This window comes from Ammospiza nelsoni, chromosome 9 (genome assembly GCF_027579445.1).
Source record: "Ammospiza nelsoni isolate bAmmNel1 chromosome 9, bAmmNel1.pri, whole genome shotgun sequence".
In the NCBI taxonomy this organism is placed as follows: domain Eukaryota; kingdom Metazoa; phylum Chordata; class Aves; order Passeriformes; family Passerellidae; genus Ammospiza; species Ammospiza nelsoni.
Genome location: NC_080641.1, coordinates 33,064,277 through 33,080,021, shown reverse-complemented (window position 1 = coordinate 33,080,021; position 15,745 = coordinate 33,064,277). Strand labels below are relative to the sequence as shown.

Here is a 15,745-nt window from a genome sequence, read left to right as displayed (position 1 = left end):
CCCTGAAATTCCAGGCTGAACCTCACACTGGAAATTTAAAACAAGTCTGCACAGCCAAGACTGTTGCACTTGACAGTGGGTTCATATTCAATATTGGGGGCAGTAAGCAAACCTCATCATTAAGCTTTATACAGAAGGACATGAGGACATTAGGTCACCTCCTCACGGGAAAAAAAAAATCTGTGTTTTATTACTTCTGCATTTTACTAGTTACTTACTGTAAAGTCAAAACACTGTCCTGGCCTTTCCAAGAGATGTATCTTTTGCATTTTTTCTCAATATACTGGAGTGAAGGATGTTCCTCTTTAAGAGATTTTTCTAGTAACATTTCAGGCTTTTTAAAGACATTGGAGCAAAATGCCAAAGCTGTCTGCTTCTCCTGACATTCAAAGACCCTGCAGGTGGAAGGAAGTTCAAAAGAGTTCATGCAGCTAAACCCACATCTTCTTCTTCAGAATCAATTGCCTGACCTGAAAGCAAAACCATGGTGTATATACAGCATGAGATTAAATTAATCTGAAATAAAACCTCTTTCCAAGCATGCCATCCCATGGTTGGCTAGTTTTTATATCAGTCATACCAGTCAAACACTTGAGTGTGTAATTATTATGTAGTTATACTCCATTTTAGAGATCAGGGCTATTATCAGACAAAATCTTTTCCTACCAGGTTCTCAATTACTGTATTTCTAGTTAATAAGCACTAAGGGAACAATCTTAGAGATAAAGATAATCCTCTCCTCCACAGCAGCACAAGAAAATGACCTTATAATTCCTTTGGTACTGGTTATTTATCAGAATGACCAGCAGCAATGGGCATAAAATGTGTGTGAGGACATGCAGGGATGGAGCTCTTGTCATTTGGAGAGGCAGCATAATCATCTTGTATTTTAAATAAAATAATTAACAGTAGTCTACCCCATATGTTTTAGAAGTCAAAGTCTGCCTGAACAAATATTCAGTGACTGAAAGCACTTCCCCACAGCTGGGAAGGGAGAGCAGTCAGAAGTTACCCATGGCAGGCATTGCAAGGGGAGCTCCGGGTCACCCAGCAGCCAGGGAGTGCAGGACAGACAAACTGAGTGCACAGGGAGAGGATTCTCACTCTGCCCCTCTCCTTCACCCCCCCAGCTTTACAGAGCAAGGAAAGCTCTGCCAGGCCCATAGGAAATGTTCCCAAGGAGTTCTGTGGAAAGAAGGAGCAGGCTCTGCTGGGGCACTCCTTCTGTCATCAGGAATTTGCCTCCCCACCTATACAAGTGTAAGTCAGTGTGGAATGGACACTCTGAGCCTTCACTTGACCATATGGGCCTGGGAAGGAAATTATTCTCACAGTTTAATCTTCACCAAAAAGCTAGAAAACTCAGCTAAGCATCAGCATGCTGAGAATCTTTAAGTGTAAAGCTATTAAATGATAAAATAAGGAAACACAAACACCAACCAGTAAGGAGACACAATTAAAAGTGAAGTTTTTTATACAGACTGTATTCCAGTACTAGACTGGGAGGGAGCAGATTCTCACTTGAGCAGAACACAGCAGCTTTAGAAGCCCAGGAGCAGCTACTCTGAGCATAAAGATATTCTACAGCTACACCCCAGCAATTCAGCAGCAGGTGCTGCCACCCTTAAATCCGACCTGCCAGGGGCAAAGAACTTGTGGGAGGGGAGGCAGGGAGGGAGGCAGGCAGGGAGAGCTGCCTGCACACAGGCACACAGTGAGAGCAGGACAGGAGCTGCATAAAGGAGGCACTGAAAGGCCTGAGACTCCTCAAGGCTCCTGCCAAAGTAAATGTATCGAGTCTTTTGTTGACAGTAGTCTCCTGTGCAAGTCATTTACCTTTGCTATAATGACTTCCAAAATTAGAGCTAACCAAACAAACCCATAATGGCTGAAGCTGGAGGACTTTCTGTTTCACATTGGTGCAGCTGTTTCACTAATGCAGTGCCTTAATCCACAACCTTTCATTTGGGACGAGACAGGCTATTTCCAGCTATTTTTTCCCCTATAAAGCAGCCAGTTTACAAAAGGAAAAAACTGTCTGAATCTCTTCCTTCTCTTTTATCCTTCTTCGAAGACTGATGTTAGAGTTTGCTGTGATCAAACTTTGTTTAAAGAATTTATGTGCTACCAAAGACCCTCAACCTTTTTAGGTGCTTCCCACAGGAACCAGCTATTTACCAGCCACAACACACGAGGCAGATAATGCATCTTCAGTCAACTTGATCCAAATTCACTATATTGGCTCACTAATGTTTAACAGAATGGGGTACATCAGGATGTAGCCCCTTTTCAAACAAAAGCTCAGAGCAGCCGGGGTGCAGCTGACTCCAGCACAGCTTTTCATCTATCTTGTAGAAAAGGGCTGCACTTTGTATATTTAACTGCATAAGGGCATAAAAATATGAAAGGAAGAAAAATTCAAAGGAGATGTCCCTTCACTGAGACCCAAACAAACCTGAATTTGGACATAACAATCCCTTGCCGAAATCCCAGCAGCCTCAGAAAGAAACACAACCCAAGGGTACATCCCGTCCCCATTTCACAGCCCCACCCATACTGAACAATTAAACTGCTTTCTGATTTAAAGGACAACACAGAAAACAGATATCCTGTTAAATAAGTGATAGAGAACATGCACTGAAGAAGTTATCTCATTAAACAAAACAGAGCTGAATAGGCATCAAAGGAAACAGGACCTTAGTAAAAAAAAAAAAACACTGCCCATCCAAATGTAATAAGAAACATAAGGAATTTTCCCCCTTCATGTTCATTACAAAGCATGCATCCACTTCTTCTGTTCCATAATAATTCTCACAATGCCAAAATCTGGGATGCACAAGGAATCTCAATAAATAATATACATTGTCCCAAACCTATCTCACACACTACACATTATCAAATATCCCTCTAAATTGCAGACAATACTCACATTTAAATGAGATGTGTATGGCTGATTTTTTTTACAATTTTTACCCCAGCTGAGTAGCCAAAATAGCACTAAGATCAGAAGGAAGCAGAATAATGATGCTGACTGTAAAGTTATACTATTTTTTTCTTAGGACTGAATGCATGGTGGTTAAAAGATATTAAAAACAGTGAGATTTGGGGCTTTTTTAACCTCCAAATAACCTCTATAAAACTTCCTTGTCAGCTGTTAAAGACTTCAGAATTTTCATTGAGGAAAACCAAAACAAATTGTGATATTATATGCCAGCTTATTTAAAAGTGAGGAAAATGGTTAAACAAAATCACTTTGGCTTCCTTTGGTTCAAAATTCATCTCTGTCTACACGAGCTGCCACAGTAGCTCGAGGCAAATCTAATTTGGGGCTTTTCCATCCCACCCTCCCAGAGAGCCTTTGGCTGAACTACATCTCCACTACCTAATGTGTAAATACTTCAGGCAGACGTATTAGGCTGCTAAACTCTGGCAAAATCAAATCAGGCACATCCTGGTTCATTAAGCTGAGCACAAATTGGTCAGTAAAGCAGAGGTGCCTACTTCAACAGAGACTGCTTGGCTTATTTGGCTTAAGGAACGAGACCTACTCCATGTATAAATTAGAAGCTTTCCTGGGGGAAGGTCAAAAGGAAAAAGAAATTCTGCATCATTGGATCAACAGGCACGTTATGATGGCTGGAACTGAGTTTTCTTTGCTAGACTGCAGTGAGACAGTGCAGAATGAATGTGTCCTGCCATGTGTGGTTCACTGCTCACTGCTGAACTGCATCTGGCTATAAAACACAAAGATCTGATGCCTTACTAAAGGTATAGAATGCAGTAACTTGATGTCTTACTAAGTTAGAGGGAATGCATTTATATCCAAACCCAGCTACCTGAGCTCAAGTTTTTGCTTGCAACCAGTAATTTCATTAGGTTGGTAATTGACATTTCTGTCTGTCTTTAAGCACAATATTCTTCAGAGTCTCTACAGATACAAAAATCCATGCAGATGGCAGGACTATTGCTCTACTTTCAGAGTTGCTCTGCTCTGGTGCAGTACATTGCTGTAAAGGCAATTTAGCTTGTATTAATCATGGATTATTACTTAGCTTGTATTAATCATGGATTATTACTTAACAGATTTTTTTTAAACTGGATGTTTTTAACAACTCACATGATAGCAACTCCTCTTAAAATAAATAATTATCCCTTTTTCTGAAATAAATGCCCGATCAAAAATAATCTCATCAGTTACTGAAAAGAGACTTTTAAATCTTTCAGCCAAACTTATTCCCCATGACATTCACACAGTATCCATTTAGTATCCATACTGAAAAGATACTGATGCACTGTAAACTAAAGGAGTTCAGAAATGAGCCAGGAGAACAATTGCAAGGATTGAGAAGTATGACAGTTCACCCAAGAGTTTTGGGGGGAAACCTCAGTGTTTTCCTTGATCACAGGAAATTTGAGCCTGCGCAGGTCAAGCGTGGCCCTACGGTCTGCCAGGCAGGAGTAGGAAGTTAAATCAGATGAAAAATCAAGTGCTCTTTAATTAATTCATTAATTTTGAGACATGACAGCAACTAACAATCAACAACCTTTCAGTGTGAAGTGGGCTCTCCATCACAGGAAATTATAAAATCAAGACTGGTTCTAAGATACACTTTAAACTACTTAAACATTAATTTTAAGGAGTCCAACAGCCTCTGACTTGGAGGAAGTTAGCAAATTGTTTGAAATAGCCCTTCTGATTTTGTGAATCCTGACTCATAAAGCAGACAGCACTGTTTTAAAAGTTATCTCAGCAGGAGGCTGAAGCCTAAAAAAAAAAGAAGATGAATAACAAATCGAGACTAGGGAGAGGAAGAGTCAGGTAAAAAGAAGGAATGACCAGAACTATTCTGAGAAATGTCTCTTTTTTATTTTCTATTTTTTAGAACAGTATGAAAGATAAGGAAGGAGGATAATATCTCAGAAATTTAAATATTGAACAATTACAATAGGCCCAAGTCTACTCAAAGCTTCTATGAAATTTAAAACCAGAAATTCAATGAAAAAGCTCCTAGCTTTCATACTCAAAAGTTCTCAAGTCCTCAGTGTTGCCAGAGTAGAAGCAGGCAGAGTCTGGGACCAAAACTCTATGAGTGGACAGTGGAATATTTCTTTATTACTATTTTTTAAAAGACCTAAACTTTTACAAACTTTGAGCTATGAGGGATGGAGGGACAGCACACAGCACTCCTCACTTCTTAGAGCAGAGAGGAGAAGTGGAAAGCAACCACCTGCCAGCAGGACTCAAGCTGATGATAAGCAGGGTGAATGATGGGTCCTTTCCTGGTGGAAAAGGAATGGAAAATGTCACCCAGGAAACATCCTAGAGAAACTTGAGCCACCTGAGCTCAGCTCAGCCTGTTCAAGAACAGTTATTGGAAAGAGGAAGAGTATCCTAGACTGGACAGCAAGGAGAAGGCTTGGAGGTGGAGGGGGAAGATTTTATCCATAAATTTATCAATATCTAATGGGAGGGAGTAGAAATCAGGGAGAAAGACCCTTCTCAGTGCCCCCCAGTGACACTACAAGTGTGACAAGCACAAATTGAAACACAGCAAATTACATTTAAACCAAACAAAAAAAAAAATTTATTGGGGAGAAGTGGTCAGGACAATGGAACAGGTTGCAGATTTCAGAACCTCCACCTTTGGAAATACTTAAAACTCAACAGACACAGCCCTGAAAAACCTTCTGTAGGTGACCCTGCTCTGATCATTTCAAGATGGCCTTTATAATCCCAATGATTTGTGTGATTCAGTGATCTCAAGATGGAAAAAGTATAAAATAAAACAGAAATCACAGGAGTGTGGAACTTTTCTAAGGAAAAGCCCAACTTCTTCCTGCTGAATCATCTATTATGAAATAATGCCTCGAGCTCTCAGGAAGGAGACACCCAAAAACCTCTTTGCACTGTGCCAGTTTCAGCTCCTTTGCAGTTGCTACAGTTCTTGGACAGACTGAAATGACAGGAAGCCAGAAAAATGTTAGCATATTTGGAACACTATTCACTTGTAAATTCCATGGATTTTGACAGCATGTAAGTGTAAATATCCTCTGATTCATCCTTTTAATTTTGTTTGAAATTGCAGCGTGTTGTAATTTATTGGGGATAGCAAAAGACCAGGGAAAGAAAGATACAGGCATCCCATACCAGAGAATCCCTTTACTTATTATTCTCTACCATTTGCAAAGCGCAGTGTTTAAAGCTTATTGCTGCAATCCAGCTTTATGAAGAACTGGCAGCTACAAGCTGACCTGAAAAAAAAAAAAAAAAATCATCATCCCTTTCTCTCAGCTTTCAAGGAAATCCCTCATGTGCTCCAGAGCATCTGGCATCAAAGGCCTTGGAAGAGACAGGGAAAACTGGCAGAACAAATGGATTGACCATTCCCTCCACAGCTGCTGTGGCAGTGAGTTCAGATTGACCAAATTCTCCCACCCTTCACTGAATCTCCCATTTTCAGCCTAAATGTAAATAAAGAGAACACCCAAGTATTAGAGCTAACTACTGACAAAACAGAGAATCTAAGTACACTCTATTTCAAGTGTAAAAAGTGAGATATTCTATGCCATTATTAGCTTTGTCTATGGAAGGATTCAGTGGCACATGCAGGAATGTAACTTGATATTAAAAAAAGTTTTCTGTGCTATCAAGTTATTAATAAGCAGTTGAAATGAAAGAGCATTAGAAAATAACATCCAGTCTTCTAATTACACAGATCCATCTTTTCAGAACATTAAAAAATGGCATATGTAAGCACCCAGGCCCATAAAAACATCAAGCCTGCAGTCCCCAAAGTCCTGAAATTAAGGAGAGCGAGTTAAAAATGGGGTTGTAAAGTGTTGGGGCTGTACATTAAAGCACAGGCAGAGTGATGGAATAAGAAGGGTGATAAACTGGTAAACTGATGGAGGGGAGTTAAGGCTGCTAACCAGAAATGCACGTTATAGACAAGTCAAATCCTTCTTAATTGAAAACATAGTGCAAAAATTAAAATAAAAACAACAACAATAAAAAAACCGAAAACCAACAAAACACAAAACAAACAAATCAAAACAAACAAACAAAAAGCAGAAATCCTACTGTAGGAAGAAAGGGAGAATTTGTGGAAAATGGAAAACATTATTCTTGAAGGTGGTGAAGAATGATGAGTGGGAAAAAGACCCAGAATGGGATTTAAGTAAAGAGATGTATAAGGAGCACAGGCTGTTATTCCTTATGCCACCATCACCCCCAAGATCAAAAATTAAAGATTTTTTCCAGTTGTACACTAAAGCAAATTAAGCAAAACTTCAGCTACTTAATTGGCATCAGTTTCTGCTCCTGCACAGATGAAAGAAGGTGACAAAGAGCCCTTTACAAAAGCTACAAAACCTATAAGATCAGTAGAACCTATCCTGCAGTACCCACAATGCTCTCTCACACAAAGCCACCATCTACAACCCAAAAAAGACCTGGTATGAAATATTACCATTCAATAAAAAAATCATTATTTGGTCCCTTAAGTAGGCCCTGAAGTAGAAGGCTGTGGTGAAAATTTATCAGGCATTTTTCTCCAAATGGAATGTATGCTCCAGTACCCTAGGAGCTCTATAGTACATGAAATTTTAACAGAATTGTTAATGTCTTTCTAGGTTTTAGAATACCACAAAGAGATACTCATCATGTGCTTTTACCACAGCAGATAAATGCTAATGCCTCTAGTACACAACACTTCCACAGTGGTTTGAATACAAGTCATCTTCCACTCTCTTGGTGAGCAAATTAATGGCATCAATAAATTTTTCAGTATCTCCAGATAAAGACTCTTTACCTTCACAAGCCTGATCAGTAAATTCCTGATGTATAGAAGGGATCACAAACAACTTGTTATGTGGATTCCCTGAAAGGTTAGTCTGCTGTGAGAAACAGAAAATGTCAAAGGCCTGGGAGTTTTCAGATGTGAACCCACGCCCTGATATGGGAAAGGTTTGTGGAAGATCCTAAAGGTCAGATGTGAGGGTCACCCTTATCAACAAGGTCATATGTTAAGTTAAACTGAAACCAAGAGGAGTTTACTCCCTGGAACCACAGCGCTCTGATTACAGTAAATGTATTTTTAAAGGGCAAGGAGCTTTAAAGTGATGCTTAAAAGCGTATTTACCAGAATAAAGAAATATGTACCTTAAAGAAGTTGTTCTTGGTAATTTCCATAAGAATTTCCAGTGGCTTGAAAGTTAAAGATACTTACAAATGAAAAAAAAAATCTATTTGTAGCTATTCATCTTTGGTTCCCTCTGATTGGAAATAATAATGATTTCAGTAGAGATTGGAAAATAAAAACCAACAAAACAAACATAGTTTTTCTGCATATTTTAAACTGGTAAACTTTGTATTTACTTTTGTTACAGTCAGAAATTTTTTCTAATTTTATCTTTTGACATTTTGCTTTGCTTAAAAGAAATGATAATTCAGAGCCTTGTTATCTTTTAGAAGAGATACATGAGAAAAAGGCCATTATCTCTCTTTAGAAGGGGAACGTGCAGGCACTAAAATACACCCTTGCCTTTGAGCTAAACAAACCTTGAGCAGACAGACACGGGCTTAGAGCAGCTTGAGAACAGAAGAGGAAATTCCACCAGAATTACTTCAGCCCTGTCAGGTTTTTGGTTTTGTTTTCATTTTAGGAGGAGGTTTTGAGCATGTACAACCTCCCTTCACCCTCCTCCTACCTAGGTTATCTGACAAGTTTGAGCTCCTTTATCTGCAGGGCAGCTCAGTGCCCTCCTTCCCATCCTTCCCTATCAGCTGTGGCAGCTCTGATGCTCCTCCTGGAGGCACACACTGTCCAGAAAGCCTTCCCTTGGGATAATGGGATGCATTTCCAGCAGCTGAGGCTGTCCCCCTGTGAGCAGCACTGCTGCAAAACAGCTTGAGCTGAGTTGGTGCAAGGTGGGATGCTGTGGGGGCAGGGATGGCGCCTCACCACCAGCGCTGACACCGTGGGATGTGTGAGAAGGAATCTCCACTCCCCAGGACCATTCCAGCTGCAGTTTGCTCAGGGGCTGAGTATCACCTTCCTGGTAGGTGCATCTACCTGGATTCATCCATCCTGATAAATCTGAGGGAAGCTGAGTTGATTCAGAGTGCTCCTCTCAAATCCAACACCACTGAACACACTAAAACAAGCAAAGCCCCAGCTCTCATTGGAACACCATTCATATTCCCATTCCCCACACCCAGGGACACTGGTAAGATCTCAGGGTGGCAGAAAGCAAAGCACTTCCCTGGGACACACCACCGTGGAGCAGCTCCTGGGCAGGGTGAAGTGCTTTGCTTTGACTCCTTCTGAAGCTACACCCTTCCAAGAGACTCCAAGGAGGACAGGGCAGGAGAGAAACCCAAAGGAATGGAGTGGCACCTGCCTGGGCTCCACACTGGTGCAGCAAGCTCCTCATTCCCTCTGCACAGACACAGGGAAGAAGGACACTCTGCTGCTTTCTGTGATGTTATCACACTGCTAATGATAACAAAAGCAACACCTTCCCTTTTAAAAAAGGCAGGGTTAGACAAATGGTCAGGGAAATAAGCTCATATTCTCCCTAGGGCCAAGTTTCAGTATTATTATGCAAATAGAAATTGTCTTATGCTGTGGATTCACCTGAGGGAATCGGCCCCAGAATCTGAAAACCAAAGGATCTCACAAGGTGAGCACAAGCTGCAAGTTCTGCCCTAAGGTTTGGTGCAGTTTTGGAGGTCAGGCTGTGCTTCTCCAACTCCAGTCAAGACCCTCTCAGGGATTCTATGGTTCCTTTCTTTAAAAACTTCCACAGTCTTTCATGGAAATAGACACTTCCACCAGTAACTCACCAGAAACACTTTTGCCTTGCAAGAAGCACATCACCAGAAGATAACTTACTGATTTATTTTGTAAACGTTGTGTTTTAACTAACATGGAAGCCTGATACTGGGAATTGATGGTTTCTCTCTTAATGAATGTTGAGCCATATGTAGGCCAGTGTTATGAGGCTCCCATCACAACAAAAGGCCCCTTTTATTAATGGCTACTTTATCATTTAAAACATGCATGTTGTTACTTAAAATGGCAAATTGCTTTGCACTGTCCTTGAAGTGCATTGCATAAATATTGTATTCAAGCCCTTAGCTTGCACTTCATAAATAATTTATTTTTAAAATACCCTTCCATGAGACCACCAGCTGGCAAGATGTTCAATTTTCTGCTAAAAACATGTATTTATTGCAAGTCTTATTTTAACTTGTTGAAGATTTGCTAAAAGCCACAAGTGACAGATGTTGTAAGAACTATATTCAACCCAAAACCTCAGGAAGTTGAAAGCCTCATTCTCCTGCTAGGTTTTGTACCTCTGCATAAGCAGTTTCCTTTGCAGGAGAAAAGCTGAAATCTATTCAAGGAAGCTTTCAAGTACCATTTTCTGATAACCCAAAAATGACTGATAGCAGATTATGTGATGATCAGAAAGGTTTATAGATTTCATTACAGTTCTTTTCACTACAATCCTTCCTCCACCATTTCCATTTCATGTTGCTGCATTTAAACTGCTGTACAAACTTGTTCAAAGTGCTCAACATTAAAAAAAAAAAATCAAAGGAAATTTCAGATAATTAACTTTGATGAATGAGCATATTTTAATTCATGTCTGGTAATATTCTTGTTAATGACATGTCTGCTTAGGACATCCATTAAAAGTCCATTAAGTTAACAGGGAAAGTCTAATAAAGTTATCCTGGAAATTTTCTGGTATATTAACGTTATGGACTTTTAATGAATATCTGCTGTAGGAACTGCTATTAGCAAGGCTACTATTCTAATTAAACTTGGGCTCTGAGAGTGAAAAAAATGTATAAAGATAACAACAAGCAGAAGTAGCACTTCTTTTGAAAATGACTGCAAGGGAGATGGGTACAGGTCACAAATCACACTATCAGTAAGAGCTAAAAAATTACTATATTGTAGCTTTTTTTGTAGCCTGCTATCCAATATACCCATATAAAGTGTGTCCTTCATGTCATCAGTTGCTGGGGCTCCTTTTTACTCTTCTATTGTTGAGACTGCGCAGAACAAAAAGGCCTTCCAGGGCAGGAGATAAAAATTTAAACACAGTTTCTCACAACAATGCCAAATAAAAAAATTCACTTAGGAAATCTGTTCCCTATGAGCATCTCAGCAACCCATTTGAAGCTGCTGACATTCACTGTAATACAGCAAAATACCTTTTTATATGTATATATCTTTTATTCATATAATCTGAGAATGGGTTGGGAGGGACCATAAAGCTCATCTCATTCCATCCCTTTGCCATGGGCAGGGACACCTTCCACTAGACCAGGCTGCTCAAAGCTCCATCTTGATATATTTATATTCTTTTATAAATATATATATATACATAAAGTTTTATTAATATTAATAAATATGTATATTTGTTGTTTTGATAAAATATGAATATTAATATATTTAATGACTCTGCATATATTTACTAATATGAATATGTATAATTATTAATATTTTTGTGTAAATTTCTTAATATGAATATATATGTATATTAAAACCCAACCCTGATATACCTATTTTTTCATACTTATCCTTCACCAAATCTTCCAAACCAATCATTTTCCAGAAACTGTCATCCCAACCTCTATCGGACGTGTATGTCCACTTGCACACTACTGTACAGAGAGACCTAAAAAAGAGACAATATGAGCACAAAGTCAGGCAAATGAAGATGTTTGGGTTTAAACTTGTGACTAGAAACAATTTCCTGCAAAAGAATCTCTTCTCCACTGGTCAGAAACTCCAGCAGAATGCTCACATTAAAAAAAAAAAAACTGGTTACTGTTTGGAGTGCACGTCTTGAGGACCTTAAAAGGACCTTGTGTTTAAGATTCTTGTCTGCTGAAACAACTCCTGGTCTGGCCACTTCACTGCATAAATCAGTCAAATAACAGGCTGTGCATGTGCCTGGGGGAGAGCAGGGCTGGAGCACAGCAGCTCAGAGTGCTGCTCTTCCAGCCTAAATGGCTGCTTTGCACAGTCTGTCCTTAGGAAAACTGTGTTACTTCCCTCACAACTGAACTGCAATTCCCAGGAAATCTGGATGATGGGGACAGATGCACAAGTCTGATTTCTGAGAAGCTGATGTAAACTCTGCTGTGCCAGGACAGCAGCAAGGGGCACAGGCAGGAGCAGAAGGACACAGAGGACAAGAACTCTCACAGCAAAGTCTGTCTTAACACACAGAATGGTTTTTATTAATATCCCCAAATATATTCCTCCCCAAAGTACGAACAATACTCCTGATGGTTTAAAATTACATAGGCTGTTTTCTATCTGAACACTAGGAATCATCTCCAAAGATCAGTACTAAACTGTGCTTGAAAAGTCAGTCAACTAAAAGGTATTAAAAATGCTAAATATCACTGAAAACTGCAGCTCTGCAGTCCTGGGAATACCACAGTACCAGCAAGTGCAACACAGCTCAGATGCATCTCAGGGAAGCACATCATCATAACTGTTCTCAAAGAGAAATCCTGCTCAGAGGTGGATTTTCTTTGATGTTTTACAAGACAGCTTATTTGTGACTCATGTTTAGCCAAGGTGAGCTTACACAGACATATTCTCTTCATTAGGATGGTACAATTTGAACATGTATCTTCAAAGCAAATTCACTTTGACTGAAGCACTTGAGTTTTTCTTGCAGTTTTGCATAAGTAAAAGCCAAATAAAATTTCTCTCTTCAAAATTATTTTTTGGAATAAAAGGAAATCTTCCTTTCATCCAAGAATACTACCCAGGGACTAAAATATGAATCACAGAATGGGTTGGGCTTGGAAGGGACCTTAACACTCTAACATGGGCAGGGACACCTTCCACTAGCCCAGGTTGCTCCAAGACCCATCCAACATGGCCTTGAGCAGAAAAAGAGAAACTATTTTTATTTCCTATCTGCAAATCAAAGTTAGAGCTTATAGCTACTGATACTGCAGACAGAGAAAAGCCAAAGAACAACAGGAAGAGTCTTTCCACACAGCTGGAAAACTATCTGGGATATCTATTTTATGTTTAAGGGGGTTACAACAAGAAGCAACATCCTCTTATGTGACACTGAGCAGAAGATGGGATGGTTTCATAGACTCTCTAAACTCCTACTTTCTCATCTGGGACTGAAATGTGTTTTGTAAATGCCTTATGTTTCTTTCCATCCTGTTTTACTGGAGTTTTTACAACCAGAGGACAAGTGATGGCCATTCACATCCCATTGGTTGAAAAGGTGTGCTGGTTGCTCTTTGCTGCAAAGAGAATAATTAACATGACATATTTTGGGGGGGAAAAAAGACATTAGTTAACTATTTATATCCCTATAAATAAATGCAGTCAATAAATGCAGAGATTATTTCAGGACTACTCTTAAAACATCTCTGACACCCCCACCCCCTTTTTTTTCTTCCTAATAGTTTAAGAATAGACCACACAATCTCAACTCAGTGTCTGGTTTGAAAACAGAAAAAGCACATGACCTGTAACTACAGCAATGACAATGTTGATATAAGGAATTCCAATTTCCAAGGATTTAAAAGCCAGACACAGAAATCTAATTAGGACCTTTGACAAAAATTGGGTGAATAAATAAATTCTAGGCTGAAGAAAATACTGGGAAAAAATAAACATTTTCCCCAAATTGGTTCAAACCTCTCGTTAAAAGGAAAAATAAAGACAGGGTATTTGAAATAAAAAGCACTTCATCAGTTTAGGAAAAATTTAGACATAAAGAGCGAAAAACAATGCATCAAGTTTTCCCAAATATGGCAAATACCAAATCATAAATTATCATCAAAACCGAATATGTCTTTTTCTAATTAGGTTGAAGCTCTGAACTAATGCCACACCCTGAGAAAGGCTCCAAGGAACATGTTCTAACCAGGGGCCTGCTGCCCCACACAGCTCCCTCTGTGGAACACCACAGCACACACGCAGGCCCTTGGAATCACTGGGGATGGGGACAGATCCCCTCCTGCCAATCCACAGAATTCCAGCAGATCCCAGCTCTCTGGCAGGATATGGCTGCACTGAACACATCCTGGAGATGCATAAATGCAAAGTGCTCACAGAGCAAGGATAAACAGAGGAGTTCTGGTTGAATTTTTAACATAGTATGGAAAATGAACTGGGAAAGACAACTCTTCCCAAAGAAAGTGGCTGGCAGATCCTTAAGTGGAAGGTTCTGGTATGAAAACCAATCTCAGATCTGAGTTAAACACTAACACATTATGTTGGCAGGTTTTTATTTTCATGGCCACAGCAAGAAACTCAAAATGCTTGTTTTAAACACAGTCTGAGCATTTATACTGCTCTGAGATTCAATCTCTTTCTTCCACTCTTGCTGCCACTCAAAAAGTAGGTGTTTAATGGAACAATATGGCTTCATACAAACCCCTAATATCAAAGAGAAAGTGTCATACTGCAGAAAGACATTCTGCTCTCAGAGATAACAGTCTAAATGAAAGGGTTTCTTTGTGATGGCCATGATGGATTAACATCACCACATGCTCAAAAGCACCTGGATGGGTTGAACTCAAAGCCCTGCCCCTCACCTGATGAGGTGCTCAGTCTGTATGTCCTAGAGAGCTCTGTGCACATGCAGAGAGAACAGCTCATTCATGGCTTGTCACTGCTGAAGCCAATGGTATAGATGCAAATAATACATATTTATTTATATATTTATGTATATTAACTTCATAGGAAATCACTCAGAAATTCTCCCCCAGAGAATCACCCTATAAAGGGGGTAGCACAACTCCTAACTTGGGAAAACTCTAACCAGAAAGACACTGGGAAAGAACCACCTGAGGAACCAAATCAGTATACCTACAAAGAAAGCCTCAACCATGAGAAAATTTTATATTTCACAGAACTCCTAAGTTTGATGAGATGAGGGGCAGATATGAAACAGAAACAGTACTGATATCTGCTGTGGTATATTCAATTTTTCCTATTTGGCAGCATTGCCTCAATTATTTGGTCATAAACACCAGACTTGTGCTGGCTGAAGCTGGATGAACCAGATGGGTTGAAGCAAAAGCTCTTCTTACTTTACTCCCAGGATCAGCTGGGTTCAAAGGGGCAGAGAAGAGGCAATCCCAGAGGGAAGAGCCCTCTCCTGACTGCCTGATCCACCAAAGGATTTGAGGAGCCATACATGGAACCCCTCAGTGGCACAAGCCATATGTAGCCAGTCTGAAATACCATGAGTTTGGAGACACTTTTCCTCAAGCATATTCCCAGCACAAAGAAATGAAGGATTTCCTTTCTCTGTTCAGAACAAAAAGTTTTGCTTAGAATATTCCTACTGAAAAAAAACCCCAACCGTCGTGCATGGAAAATTTTTATTTTATTCAAACCAGATTTTTCACAGGAAAATGATTATGTTTAGAGTTTCCTATGAGTTTCTTGCTGAGGACTAACTGGATGTGCTGAAGTCCTGCATAACCAGAATCTCAGCAGTCTTAAAAACACAGAGAGTCTGTGAACACACTTGAAATTCCCAAAATGCTGTCTGGAAGCAACTAACCTGCAAAAGGGTCTGGGCCAACTGGACTTGTGATCACTCAGGTGATCAAAATTTGTTTCTGTATGACTCTTCCCACATTATCTGCCCATTCTGAGTATTTTCTCTCACTCTGTTGTACTTCATGGAGAGAAGGCAATCAGATGCATTCACTGAAAATGGGAAT

The 15,745-nt window shown here is 39.7% G+C and overlaps 1 protein-coding gene across 4 annotated transcripts in view; it reads right to left on the bottom strand.

Moving 5' to 3' along the window:
* Positions 1–15,745, bottom strand: part of FGGY (FGGY carbohydrate kinase domain containing) — a 129,469-nt gene that overhangs the window by 69,543 nt on the left and 44,181 nt on the right. For all 4 annotated transcript variants that reach the window (XM_059478187.1, XM_059478188.1, XM_059478189.1 and 1 more), the window contains one exon: positions 11,582–11,697. In XM_059478187.1, the coding sequence (XP_059334170.1) occupies positions 11,582–11,697 (116 nt within the window). The remainder of the gene's footprint in view (positions 1–11,581; positions 11,698–15,745) is intronic.